Below are 14,277 nucleotides of genomic sequence, written 5' to 3' on the forward strand. Positions count from 1 at the left end.
GATATCAAAGGTCTTTAATGCCTGTCTTACTCAAGTTAATAACCTTCAAAAATTTCATAGGCACTGTGATTTCTGGGAAGCTCTCAAGTTTTGAGCAACCAATCATATCCAACTTTTCGAGTCTTGTGAGAAACTGGATTGATGAGGGTAGCTCTTTAAGTGGCGTTCCACTCAAGTGAAGAGACTCTAAAGATTTCATAGGCACTGTGATTTCTGGGAGGCTCTCAAGTTCTGAGCAACCACTCATATCCAAATAGCAGAGTCTTGTGAGAAACTGGATTGATGAGGGCACCTCTTTAATAGCAGTTCCGCCTAGATTTAATTTTTCTATATCCCCTGAAATCTTTGGAAACTTGGTCATCTTAGAACAACCCCATAGATCAAGGACTTCCAACTTGCCAGTAACTGATTGTGGAACTTCTTTGATTGAAGTTTGTTCCAACCGTAACCATACCATATTTTGTGAAATCGTTGGACACGTGGTCACATCTAGGCACCGACTTATAGTAAGGAACCTGAGAACCTTTGAATCAAGCATTGGAAAACTTCTAAGATTATAGCAACCATAGAGATCAATTTTTTCCAGCTTGTCAAGATATTGAAGAGATGACGGAACCTCGGTTAAACTTGGACAGTCCACAAGTCTTAAGGACACTAAATTTTTTGCCATTGATAGATCTGGCAATTCCGTCAAATATGGAGAGAAAGATAGGTCAATTTCTCTTAAATTTCGAACATCCTGTCAACAGAAAAAGGCATAATTAGAAAGTTAGCACCTCCAACTTCATATTTCTGATCATAAATCTGTAGCAATTAAATCATACCTTTACTCCTGTCCAAAGTTTTACAAGCTTGCTTCCGCTTAGGTGAAGCTCGACAAGGTGTTCAGCACGAAAAGATGGCGGCAAGGATTTCGAAGGGAATCCATCCCATCGCAAATATCTCAGCTCATTAGGAAGATATTCGAGGCCAGTAGGAGGAAGGTGCATTTTATCTTCTTCGGAGGAACCATCGTGATCGAAATTGAGAAATCGAAGACCATCCATCATTGCGAAGGCATCAGATTTCAAGTGTATCTGTCTCGATAACATGGACATGTCCAAAGATATGCCTTTAATTTTTCGAGTTCCCTGTTAAACAAGAATAAAGAATAAACAAACAATAATACAATCTACTCAAACACATCAACTTTTGAGCAAATACATGAACGACAGTTAATGGCTGTAGCTTTAACCTTATTTTCCTCCAATACTTGAACGACATCAGGAGGATGACATAACCTGCTACGTTCGCCAGGAAAATCAGATTCTGCACGAACAATGTTAAATGCCATTTCTTGTAGTAAATCATGCATTTCTAGCCAATATATTTCATAACTGTTGTCATCATAACCGTTACCAGTAGTTATGAGACACTTATCAATGAGCGTGCTTATATCGAACTTCACAGACCGACCATAAAAGCCATCTAATATTCTTGTTGCCCTGTCTTGCTCCCATCCTATGAAGAAATGCGCTATGTCAAGAAATATGGATTTTTGTTCTGAATCCAACCCATCGTAACTAATTCTCAACGCCATTTCAATTTGAGGGTGCTGAGCTAGTTTATTCAATGCACTACGCCATTTTTCGATGCTTTTACCATAGAGAGAGGAACCCAAAACTATAAGAGCCAACGGATTGCCTTGTACATGACTTACAATCTTTTTTATCAAGCGTCTTTGATCAATTGTGGGGATGCAATTCTTCAATGCTTTCGAGCTAAAGAGTTGAATAGCTTCTTCATCATTTAACCCCTCAACCTCATATGTCTCATCAACTACATTGCTAAGCACCTGCTTGTCCCTACTTGTTATGAGAACTTTACTGCCCGGACCAAATGAACTGTTTTGTCGATCAAGCAAATATTTCCATTCTTCAAAACGAATTAAATCATCCACATCATCCAGAACAATAAACACCTTTATTCGACGAAGTCTATCCCTCACCAAAGAATGTCGAAAACTCAAGGAGCCCATAGTGTCCAGAGTTTCTTGGCCAAGCAGCCGTTTAAGAAATTTTCTTCGCAAATCAGATTGTTGCCTAAAGCTTTCAAAAAATATTTCTTGAAATCGAGAACGAACCTTGCTGCAAACAGCTTCAGCAATCGTTGTCTTACCGATACCACCCATTCCCCATATGCCTACAATGAGAACATCTGGAGATTCCATATCTAACAAAAACTCAACTTTGCTAACACGAACATCAATTCCAAATAGACCCGTCGTAGTGTGACTTGAAGACATGGCATGCAATTTTTTCAAAACATCTCCAACGATATTCTTAATAAATTCAGACTCCAGCCTGGCAAATAAAAAGAACACATAAAAACATACTCACTCCTTAGTAGCAGGCACGTACGAGTAATTGAGCATCATTATTGGCAATGGATAGTGCTAATGTAACACATGAATCGATGATAACATTGAGTTCAGTGATATGTAAAAATACATGACATTCTATATTAATCAAGCGTTGAAAACTGGAAACTACATGTAATCGTTGTTTATCTAAGAAAATCAATTAAATGCAAATGCATATGATATTGTTTTCTCTATCAATATTATTTTTTAATCAAGCATTATCCTTTTCACCTCAAATAAATACTCAAATAAATAGAATATTATTTAAGGACAGAAGAAAACATTGACTGTCCTGGTAAAATTTAAAGTAAGGATTCCTAAGTATCTACTTTTTATCTCCTAAAACTCAGGTATTCAAAAAAATATATAGTAATGATTACATTTTAAAATAAATTAAAATAATATATTTAAAAAAAATATTATTTTTGATATAAATATATTAAAATAATCTGAAAATACTAAAAACCATAGTTTAAAATAAAAAAAATTATTTTTAAAAATATATTTTTAAAAAACATTTTGAAACACAAAAACAAACAACCACTTAATATCAATACATACAAACCTTAATATTTATACAAGCATTTCACTACAAATAAATTTTTATTTATTTTTAATATAAATATATCAAAATAATATAAAAACACTAAAAAAATTAATTTAAAAAAATTAAATTTTTTTAAAAAATATTTAAAAACACAAAAACAAACAACCACTTAATATCTATACAAACATTTCACTACAAATAATATTTTTTTATTTTTAAAAATATTTTTTAATATAAACACATTAAAATAATTCAAAAACACTAAATTTTTTTAAAAAACATTTTAAAACACAAAACCAAACAACCATTTAATATTTATACAAACATTTTGCTACAAATAATACTTTTTTATTTTTTTTAATTTTTTTCTAATATAAACACATTAAAATAATCTAAAAACACTAAAAAAATTAATTTTTTTTTAAAACAATTTTAAAACACAAAACAACCAACCACATAATATCTATACAAGCGTTTCGCTGCAACATTTTTCAAAATCAAATCAAATAAATATAGATTCATAGAGCTCATCATTTTCATTAATTTTAAATTTAATTTCAAATCCTCAACAAATAAACGAATATTTTCTCATAGGATATATTTCAAGAACTTACGGAGACTCCCTTAAGGTACATCCAGATAGATTGGCTGCATCCGTCAAAGCGTCTCTGAAGCTCTGCTCTTTGTCCATCGTCAAAGCTTTCTTCTTTATCAATCTAGCCAATGCATCTCCAAAGCTTCCTGTTTGATATCTTACATGGGATGGATCCACCTTGTAGAATACCGGAATAACTATCTGTCTATTATTTCTTCTACGCTCAATAATCTTTGCAAGCTCCTCCAAGCACCATTTGGAAGATGCATAGTTTTCAGAAAAAACAATCACAGAAAGCTTGGCCTCTTCGATTGTTCTCAGAAGTGATTCCGGAATCTCATCTCCTCTCACAAGCTGATAATCTATGAAAGTTATGATTTGTTTCCGGTCCAAAGCAGCATAGAGGTGGCTGGTAAAACCAACACGGGTGTCTTCTCCCCTGAAACTAAGGAAGACATCATGTTTAATTACTTGTGGCTGGGCGGTGGTTAAGGTGGAAGGAGTAGATGGCGATGGAGATATATGACGGTTTCGTAGGATGAATCTCCAGATATAAACAAACAAAAAGATGGAGAGAAACAAGAAAAACACCGCCATTGTTATGTGGAGAAGCAGTCGAAAGAAACAAGAGTAATTAGACTCTGGTGGTAAGGTAGGTCTGGAGGGAGAGAGCGGAAGTAACTCAAAGGAAAAAAGATGAGGCATATGTATAAATTTATAATAATGGGGGCATCAAATCCAAGAATTTTCTTAGAACATTACAAGATTGCACATTGTTGATTTCCTGGAAATTCCCCAGTTACAAAGTGATGTGATAGGAAAAGGCATTTATACATTGTTTTGTTTTTATGGTATTGACAATGTTTTTATAAATTTTAATTTTTTAAAAAATTAAAATTTTTAGTTTTTTTATTATTTTAATTTACTGATATAAAAATAATTTTTAAAAATAAAAAATATATATATATATTCTTGTTTATCATATCACAGCTGTGATAGATACCTTTTTTTAATATTTCAAATGTATTAGCTATTCACTTGGGGCGGAGTAGCAGATCTTCTCTTTAACTTTTTTATTATATATTTTTTAAAAACACTAAACACTTCTGTCCCACATCGATCATTCTTTAGTCTTTTAATTTTTACTTCAAATTCTTTTATAATTTTCCTGGAAATTACGAATTTCTTGTCTTTGTTCTTTAAGGAACGGTTGCTTTTGATAATGGTCATATCAAAACCTGTCAGAGCACTTTTTAGAAATATACTGTGTTTTATAAAAAAATTAAATTTTTAATTAAATTTAATATTTTTAAATTATTTTAATATACTAAAATTAAAAATAATTATTTAAAAAATAAAAATAATATTTTAATACATTATAATTTCCCTAGCAGCCCAAGGGAGCTGCCATGCACATGGAAGGAAAGGCGCTTTTATATTTGCCTATAAATAATATTTTTATAAATTTTGATTTTTTTTTATTTTTTTTCTGAGATTTGTTTTTCAATTTGTTTTAATATATTGGTGTCAAAAATAATTCTTTAAAATAAAAAATACATTATTTTAATATATTTTTAAATAAAAAACACTTTAAAAAACAATTATTACCATACTCGTAAACATCTTCTATATCTTTAGTCCAAGTATTTGCCTTGTGGGAAAGTTTTTTGCTTTCATATTATATTATAATGGTTATGATGATTTAATTAAAAAGAACTTGTTAGAGAGCTTGTTTGATATTGTACTAGTAATTATTTTTAAAATTATTTTTTTATTATAAATGCATCAAAATAATATTTTTTATTTTTTAAAATTTATTTTTGATATCATAACATCAAAATAATATAATTAAAATATAAAAAATTTAATTTAAAGTAAACAAAAAAAATAAACAAAATTCAAATTCAAGTAATTTCTCTCAGCATTACGGAGGTTGCACATTGTTAGCTTCCTGGAAATTTTCCATGCAGAAAAGGCTTCAAGTCTTGTTATTTGTGATGCGGTAGGAAAAGGCATTTAGGCTTTTGTTTGTCTTTGCTATGTAAACAATGTTTTAATAAATTTTGAAATTATTTTATATTTTATTTTAGATTAATTTATTTTAGGTTTTTTTTGTTTGTTTTGATATTTTGGTGTTAAAAATAATTCTTTAAAAGTAAAAAAAAAAACATTATCTTAATATATTTTCAAGCAAAATATTTTTTAAAAATCAACTTCTACTACACTCATAAACACCCTTTATATCTTCAATTCAAGTGTTTGCACATGCCAAAGACTTTTTTGCATTCACATTATTGTATAATGGTTATAATTATTTGATTGAGAAGAACTTGTTAGAGAATCTATTTGGTATTGAGGTAATAATTGTTATTCAAGATAATTTTCACTTGAAAATACATTAAAATAATATATATTTTGTATTTTTTAAAATGTATTTTTAATATCAATACATTAAAATAATATAAAAAATTAATTAAAAATAAAAAAATCAAATCCATGTATTTTCTCAGACGTTAGAGAGGGTGCACATCTACTTGGAAATTTCATGTGGACAGAAAGGCTTCATGTCTTGTTATTTGTTTTTTCTTTTTGTGATTTGGTGGGAAGGCCATCGAGTCTTCCATACAAGTGTTTGCGACTTTGTTGACTTCCAATTATATTATAGTGATTATAATGATTTCATTGGGAAAAACTTGTTACTCTGCCTCAATAATATGAATTTTTTAAAAAACAAATTGATACAGTTAGAGAAATATATAATATGGTTTAATTTTATTTTTAAAAAAAACATAGTTTTAAAAAAACTGCTATTTTAAACTAAGATTTTAATATAAAAGCTATTCAAAATCACAATAGTGGTTCTGTTTACTGCTTCAGGCAACACAATTGGCATGCAGCCATGTAATTATAATTACTTCTTCTTTTTACATGCTTCCTTCCACCTCATTACACACAATCTATCCAAATTAGATGACATATACTTGCAATACCGCGGGCTTGTGGTATATTTGTGTATTGGATTTGTGAATATATATATATATATATATATATATATATATATATATAGTCCTGTTTCCAAAAAAAAAACTACAAAGCTAAATTTTTAACTAGATTAATATTTAAAAAATAAAATAAATAAAGAAAATTTTATAAAAAATCTTAATAAAAAAACCAAAAGGAAACAAAAACCATGCAGAGAAACACTGTAGCAATCTATAGTGTTTCATGAAAAAATTTACAGTTGTAATTTTCAACTAGTTCAATATTAAAAATAATAAAATCGATGAAGATAATTTTGAAAAACATCATAACAAAAAAAAATCATATTGGGAAACATTATAACAATTCACAATATTTTAAATAAAAAAACTACGAAGCTAAATTCTCAATCAGCTTAATATGAAAAAAAAAATTCGACAAAGACAATTCTGGACAAAAAAAAAATCATAAAAAAACCATGTGGGGAAACATTATAGCAATTCACAGTATTTTAAAGAAAAAAATCACAAAGCTAAATTTTCAACTAACTCCATATTAAAAAAATAAAATCAACAAAAAAAATTCTGAAAAAAAAACAAAAAAATGAAAAAGAAGAAGAAGAAGAAGGCAATTTTGGAAAAAAAAAAAAGAGCAAACAAATTGGAAAAAAAACATGTGGATGAAGTTAAAGTTGAATTCTCAACCAACTCAATATAAAAAAAAATTAACAAAGATAATTTTGAAAAAAAAACATGTGAGAAAACACTGTAACAAAATAAAAATCATGTGGGGAAACATTGTAACAATGCACAATGTTATATAAAAAAAAAAACAACGAAGCAAAATCGACAAAAACCATTTTGAAAAAAAAAAAGAAAAAAATTCATAAAAAAAGGAAAAAAATCCATATAGGGAAACATTGTAATAATTCATAATTTTTTAAAGAAAAAAACTACAAAACTAAATTTTCAACCAGTTCAATATTTAAAAAAAATCAACACAGATAATTTTTTTAAAAAACACAAAATTAAAAAAGAATAAAAAAAAATAAGAAGATAATCTTAGGAAAAAAAAGAAAAATATATGTAAAGCAAAAAAAAACGAAAAAAAATGTTGGAAAAAAAAAGAAAGACAAAAAAAAACAAAAAAAATAAAAAAATAAAAAGCATATGGCGTGGAAAAAGCTAGTAATTTCATCATGCTTTTTAGAGAATTAGTTAATAAATCGGCAGATGCCTTTTCCTTTTTGCTTTTATATATATTTATTTATTGTGAAGAAGAAGAAGTCGTCTTGAAGGAGAGAGGAAGGGACGGGTGATGCGGCCAATCCTCTTCTTCATATTGACGGGGACGCCGACTTGACCTTAAGTACTCTTCCTGGCTAGTGCTTGGGCAGCGTGTTCGGGAAGCTGAGTTTGGAAATTACGTGTTTCTCATGTTGACGAGAAAAAGAAGAAGAAGAAGAAAAAGAAACAGTAAAATAATTATTTTTTATCATTTAATTAGTTATTGAATTTTTTTATAAGATTCATTTATTATTATCATTGTTGTAATTATTCAAAACAAAATAATTTTTAAACATTTTAAAAGTACAAAAAAATAATTTAAATATTCTTAAAACAAAGTTCTTAAAACTAATATCTATGAGTGTTTTGGTCTTTTGAACATTTTTATAACAGAAATAACTATATTACTCTTGAAAAAAATAAAATAAAGAAGTCGTCTTGACCTCGACTCTTCCTGGCAAGTGCTTGGGCAGTGTGTTTGGGAAGCTAAGTTGCCTTGACATTACGCAATTATGTATTTCTTGTCCTAACGGTGGCTTTCGATAATTAATGGTCATAATGATTAGAGACAAATTAATTTTTAACCGTTTTAGAAGCACTGAGGAATGTTTCAAATATTCTTTAAAGTAAAATTTTAAAAACTAGGATTCATGGGTGTTTCGGTAAAATAATTAAAGTAAAATTTTTAGTTATAATCAAAGTGAATTAGAGGCATTTGCATCTTAAAAGCATCCATGTTTTTTTAGACAGCACGTGTGACATTTCTCCGCGGACCAACACCACTTTTTACGACTGTATTAAAGCATAACGACGTCATTTTTTTATGGTTAGACACGTGTGCATGACTGCGTAATAGTTTGCCTCCAACAATTATTGCTGTAATTAGAAGAAACATATATTATCATCATTGTTGGCTTCCTGGGAATTTCCCATGTACAAAAGGATTCATGTCTCGTTAATTATCAAAACAAGACAAAAGAATGACGGGCAATAATTCTCAGTGTGAAGAAGAAGAAGAAGTCGTCTTGAAGGAGGGAGGAAGGGACCGGGGATGGGCCATCCTCTTCTTCGTGCTCCTGCAATAATTGCTATATTCATGGGGACGATGACTTAAACTGTTTTTTTGAAATGTTTTTATTTTAAAATAAATTAAAATGATATTTTTTTAATTTTTTTTAAAAATCATCATATCAAAACGATCCAAAACATATAAAAAATATTAATTTTTAATAAAAAATTAAATTTTTTAAAAACATAATTTTCACTACGTTTCAAACAGTGTCGGCAGATGCAGATGCCTTTTCTTTTTTCCTTTTTTATCGGCATATACCTTTTCCTTTGAGATGCCTTTTCCCTTTTCCTTTACATATATAAAGGAAAAAAGAAACAAGTAATTTCAAGGAAGACTTAAGGTCAAGTCGTCGTCCCCATCAATATGACTATTATTGCCCGAGCATCAAGAAGAGGATTGGCCCATGCTTTGGCAACTTGATAGAATGTTTTTGAATTTTGACCCATTTTCATGATGTGAGCTTGCATCTCATTTCTGGCCTCCATCTAACCTTATGCGGAAAAACGAAAGAGGAAAGAAATACTCTTTCTTAAAACCTTGATCCAGTGACCTTAGTTTGGACTAGATTTAAATTAAAATAGATGAAAATTAACCCACAAAACTACTATAACTAAGAACTATGAACATATTTTTGAGACTTTAACTGATGACAGAATGAACTATGAACCATCAGTGCTATCAATGGTCATATTAAACTACATATACATAAGAAAATAAAATTACAAATGCATTATCCCACAAAGTTTAAGTCTCGAGTAACAAAGTTATCTACACATACCATGCATTGATGATGTGAGAACCTGAAAATAAACCCAATAAGCCTTCAAAGTCCAGGTCTTTAAAATTAGAAAAAAAAAAATCTTCATGCGAACTGAGCATATGAAAATAATAAGAGTAGGGTGAGAAGAAGAGGGAACCTGTTAAGGGGTCGTAGAAACCAACAACTTGAAGGTGTTTGCCATCTCTTAGAGTATGACTATCAGCAGCAACTATTATGTAAAATGCCCTGTTTTTGCATCCCAGACCTGCTAAACGAATCTTCACCGCCATTTTCTCTATTAAAATAAATATTTTAGTATTGGGTTGTGACTGATTTTAAAAGCTTTTTTATTATCATATAGAACCAATGATATAAATTCATGTTTTCCATATTTTTTTTCTTTTCCTTTTCGTTGCTTTCCTCACATTCTTCTTGCCAACCAAGCTTGAACTTGATTTCAGAGTGGGAGAAGACCTTATAATTTACAATTTATTGCCATAATTGGCCTCAGCCAGATATACTCTTATTTGTTATAGTGCTTTGGTCGATGGTTCTTTCACACACATACATAGATGTTGATTTCTAAGCTGATAATGGTCAAAACAAACTTCATACTTTTCTGATATTGTGCAAGTACTCAGATTCTTTAATGTATTCCATAAAAATGGCGTGCATTCGACCATTAAGCTAGATCCCCTTTGTCTACTTTGCATGTGTCCTGGGGAAAGTTTTATGTCATTGTTAAATTTAGTTTAGTGAACCTTAAGTTTCTCTAATTATTGGTTTCTCACACTCCACCAAACTATTTATCGGCGGGTTGCTTCTTACAATGGCCCTGAAGATGTGAGTATAACCTACCCCAGAAGTCTTTTGTCTTTCATGTATTTATGGTGTAATTGGCACAATTTGGTAAATCATAATGAAACCAGGTCTGAAACCAAGTCTATATTTATCGTTCCGCATTAGTTTTCCAGGAAACTTAGATTTTACATGAACAATGCTAAATGCCATTTCTAGCATGTTATGAGAAGTAGTTATGAGACACTCATCAATAAGCGTGCTTCTATCGAAAATCACAAGCTGACAATAAAAGCCATCTAATATTCTTGTAGCTTGGTTTTGCTCAAATCTTCTAAAGAAATGTGCTATATCAAGAAATATGGATTGTTATTCTTGATCCAACCCATTATAACTAATTCTTTACGCGTTTTCGATTCGAGGGTTCTGAGCTAGTTTATTCAATGCACTGCACCATTCTTCAGTGCTTTTACCATAGAGAGAGGAACCCAAATCTATAAGAGCCAACGGATTGCCTTGTACATGACTTACAATCTTTTCTATCAATTCTCTATGATCAATTGTGGGGTTGCAATTCTTCAAGGCTTTTGAGGTAAAGAGTTTAAGAGATTCTTCATAGTTCAACCCCTCAACCTCGTATGTTTCGTCTACTATATTATTAAGCACTTGCTTGTCCCTACTTGTTATGAGAACTTTACTGCCCGAACCAAATGAACTGTGTCGTCCGTCAAGCAAATCTTTCCATTCTTCCAAAGGCATTAAATCATCCACACCATCCAGAAGAATAAAAACCTTTTTACGACGAAGTCTATCCCTCACAAAAGAATCTCGAAAACTCAAGGAGCCCATGTTCAGAATTTCTTGGCCAAGCAGCTGTGAAAGAAAGCTTCTTTGCAAATCAGCCATGGAACCAGTTTTTAATTCTTGCCTAAAGTTTGCAAAAAAGATTCCTTCAAATCGAGAACGAACCTTGTTGCACAAAGCTTCAGCAATCGTTGTCTTCCCGATATCACCCATTCCCCATATCCCTACAATGAGAACATCTGGAGATTCCATTTTTAACAAAGACTCAACTTTGTTAACACGAACATCAATTCCAAATAGAGTCGTAGTGTGACTTGAAGACATGGCTTGCAATTTGTTCGAAACATCTCCAACGATTTTCTCAATAAATTCAGACTCCAGCCTGACAAACAAGAAGAACACACCTAATTGTTAGTCAAAATGGACCGGATAAGAAGAAACATATAAACATACTCACTCCTTAGTAGCTACATCAATACATAGTAGACACGTACGAGTAATTGAGTATCATTATTGGCAATGGATAGTGCTAATGTAACACATGAATCATAAACCTGGACAAGATTCTCTTACTTGGCCTCTCCAGAGAATGCATTTGAGTTCAGAAATATGCAGCAGCTCCCTACTTATCTCAAGCTACAGTTAATCAATCCTTGAAATTGGAAACTATTGTATATCTAAGATGTTTTCTCAAATCATCATATCATATAATCATTTCAATTAAAAAAATTTAAGTTATTAGAAAAAAATCTTAAAAAATATAATTTATATTATTTTTTAATACATCAGGATCTTTTTCACCTCAAATAAATAGACTATTAATGACCCGATTTCAAGTGAAACAATCGAAGAAAACATTGATTGTCCTAATAAAATTTAACATAAGGATTCCGAAGTATCTTCTTTCTGTCTCCTAAAACTTAAGATATGTACAAGTGTTTCGCTATACTGTTTTCAAAATCAAATAAAATAAATACGGATTCAAAGAGCTCATCATTGTCAATAATTTTAAATTAAATTTCAAATACTCAACAAAAGAACGAATATTTTCTCATGGGATATATTTCAAGAGCTTACTCAGAATTCCCTAAGGACCATCCAGATAGAGTGGCTGCATCCGTCAAAGCGTCTCTGAAGCTCTGCTCTTTGTCCATCGTCAAAGCTTTCTTCCTTATAAGTCTCGCAAATGCATCCCCAAAGCTTCCTGTTTGATTTCTTACATGGGATGGATCCACCTGGTAGAATACCGGAATAACTATCTGTCCGTTATTTTTTCTACGCTCAAAAATCTTTGCAAGCTCCTCCAAGCACCATTTGGAAGATGCATAGTTTTCAGAAAAAACAATCACAGAAAGCTTGGCCTCTTCAATTGTTCTCAGAAGTGATGCCGAAATCTCATCTCCTCTCACAAGCTGATAATCTATGAAAGTTAGGATTTGTTTCCGTTTCAAAGCAGCATAGAGGTGGCTGGTAAAATCAAAACGAGTGTCTTCTCCCCTGAAACTAAGGAAGACATCATATTTAATTACTTGTGGTTGGGCGGTGGTTAAGGTGGAAGGAGTAGATGGGGATGGAGAAATATGACGGCTTCGTATGATGAATCTCCAGATATAAACAAACAAAAAGATAGAGAGAAACAAGAAAAACATTGCCATTGTTTTGTGGAGAAAAAGTCGAAGAAACAAGAGTGAGACTCTTGTGGCAGGGCAAGTCTGAAGGGAGAGAACGGAAGTAGCTCAAGGAAAAAAGATGAGGACGATTTTGAATCAGTAGCTTAGGCATATGTATAATTGTAATAATGGGGGTTTCAAATCCAAATATTTTCTCATCTACAGAGGGTGATCGTTGACTTCCGTTCTTGTTCTTTGTTTATTTGTGAGTGGCAGGAAAGAGCATCTGATTATATTATTATAATGGTTGTGTTTGCTTTTTTTTATTATTATTTGTTTGGTGAAGTGGGCGTTAGCCGGATCTATATCAATCAAAAACCAAACCAGCAATTAGGACAGTAAAACCCACTTGACCTTCATCTCGGAATCTAGATGTTCCAGTGAAAAACAACCGATAAACAGGTGAACTGAAACACCGAAACCACCCCACCCTAAGTCCATCTTTTATCTCCTAACAAGGTGAAAAACAAGGTGAAAATTGCTTAAACGATCCCAATTGTATAACAAGGTGAAAAACATTAAATCAATGAGGCGGGGCAAGAACAAAAGGGAATGTTGAGATAGTATAGGCGTTACCTAAAACTTTTAGAAGAAAAAAATATATATTTTAAAATAATTTTTAAAATTTTTTATATATATAAATTGTTTTTTTTAACTTTTTTATATAAAATATTAAAATTCAAACAATTTTTTTAATTTTTTTTAAATTAACCCAGACCCATCAATGTAATTCAAGACCTGGCTTTTTTGGCCAAATAGACTCTGGACTCTTATGGCTTGGATTTAATAAATATGGGATAGACTACTACTAAGACTAAGCTATTTAATTAGACAACTTTTGGAGCCATGTGGTTTCTTATACGATGGCAATTGAAGGTTTACATGGTCGTTAACTTTGGGGCCCGTGAGATTAGTCGAGGTGCGCATAAACTGGTCCGGACACCCACATTAATAAAAAAAAAATAAACAACTTGCTATGTATTTTAATTAAAATTAAAATTAATAAAAAAAACTAAGAGCTTAGTCATTTATTATACATTAAAGACACCTATAATTGCGGGTTAAAATAATGAATGATTATTTTGCTCTTCTAAAATAAAGTTATTTAATTAGTTATTAAAAGTGATTTATTGTCATTATAATAGGACAAATCAGTTTTTAAACATTTTAGAAATAAAGTAAAATAAGTTAAATATCTTAAAAGTAAAAATTTTAAAACTGGGATCATGGGTATTTTAATCTTTTAATATTTTGATAGTACAATGAAATGACTATATTTTTTAAAAACAAAAAAATTAAAATTGATTTTCAAGGGTGTTTTTATATTTTTATTATGGCATTTTAGTTATAATTAATGTAAATTAA

General features: G+C 30.7%; 1 protein-coding gene across 2 annotated transcripts; it reads right to left on the reverse strand.

Annotated features, from left to right (window-relative positions):
- Window positions 1–4: 4 nt before the first annotated feature.
- LOC133667897 (disease resistance protein RPV1-like) lies at window positions 5–13,130 on the reverse strand. 2 transcript variants are annotated; one of them, XM_062087602.1, is made up of 4 exons: window positions 12,320–13,130; window positions 1,235–2,342; window positions 825–1,130; window positions 5–739 (listed from the first exon to the last, which is right to left on the reverse strand). In XM_062087602.1, the coding sequence occupies exons 1-4, from the start codon at window positions 12,895–12,897 to the stop codon at window positions 5–7; spliced, it is 2,727 nt and encodes a 908-aa protein (XP_061943586.1). In that variant the 5' UTR covers window positions 12,898–13,130. The 2 variants fall into 2 exon arrangements, with proteins under 2 accessions (XP_061943586.1, XP_061943585.1); XM_062087601.1 differs by lacking the exon at window positions 12,320–13,130 and adding an exon at window positions 3,563–4,238.
- Window positions 13,131–14,277: the final 1,147 nt, after the last annotated feature.

Source organism: Populus nigra, chromosome 11 (assembly GCF_951802175.1).
Source record: "Populus nigra chromosome 11, ddPopNigr1.1, whole genome shotgun sequence".
Classification (NCBI taxonomy): domain Eukaryota; kingdom Viridiplantae; phylum Streptophyta; class Magnoliopsida; order Malpighiales; family Salicaceae; genus Populus; species Populus nigra.

What these genes read in the sequence shown, in the direction of transcription:
- LOC133667897 (XM_062087602.1), bottom strand. Translation starts at nt 12,897, where the DNA reads ATGGCAATGTTTTTCTTGTTTCTCTCTATCTTTTTGTTTGTTTATATC. An exon ending in TGGTCCTTAGGGAATTCTGA is followed by an intron (nt 2,343 to 12,319) that starts GTAAGCTCTTGA and finishes TTTATTTGCCAG; the next exon opens with GCTGGAGTCTGAATTTATTA. An exon ending in AACTTTGGACAGGAGTAAAG is followed by an intron (nt 740 to 824) that starts GTATGATTTAAT and finishes TTCTGTTGACAG; the next exon opens with GATGTTCGAAATTTAAGAGA.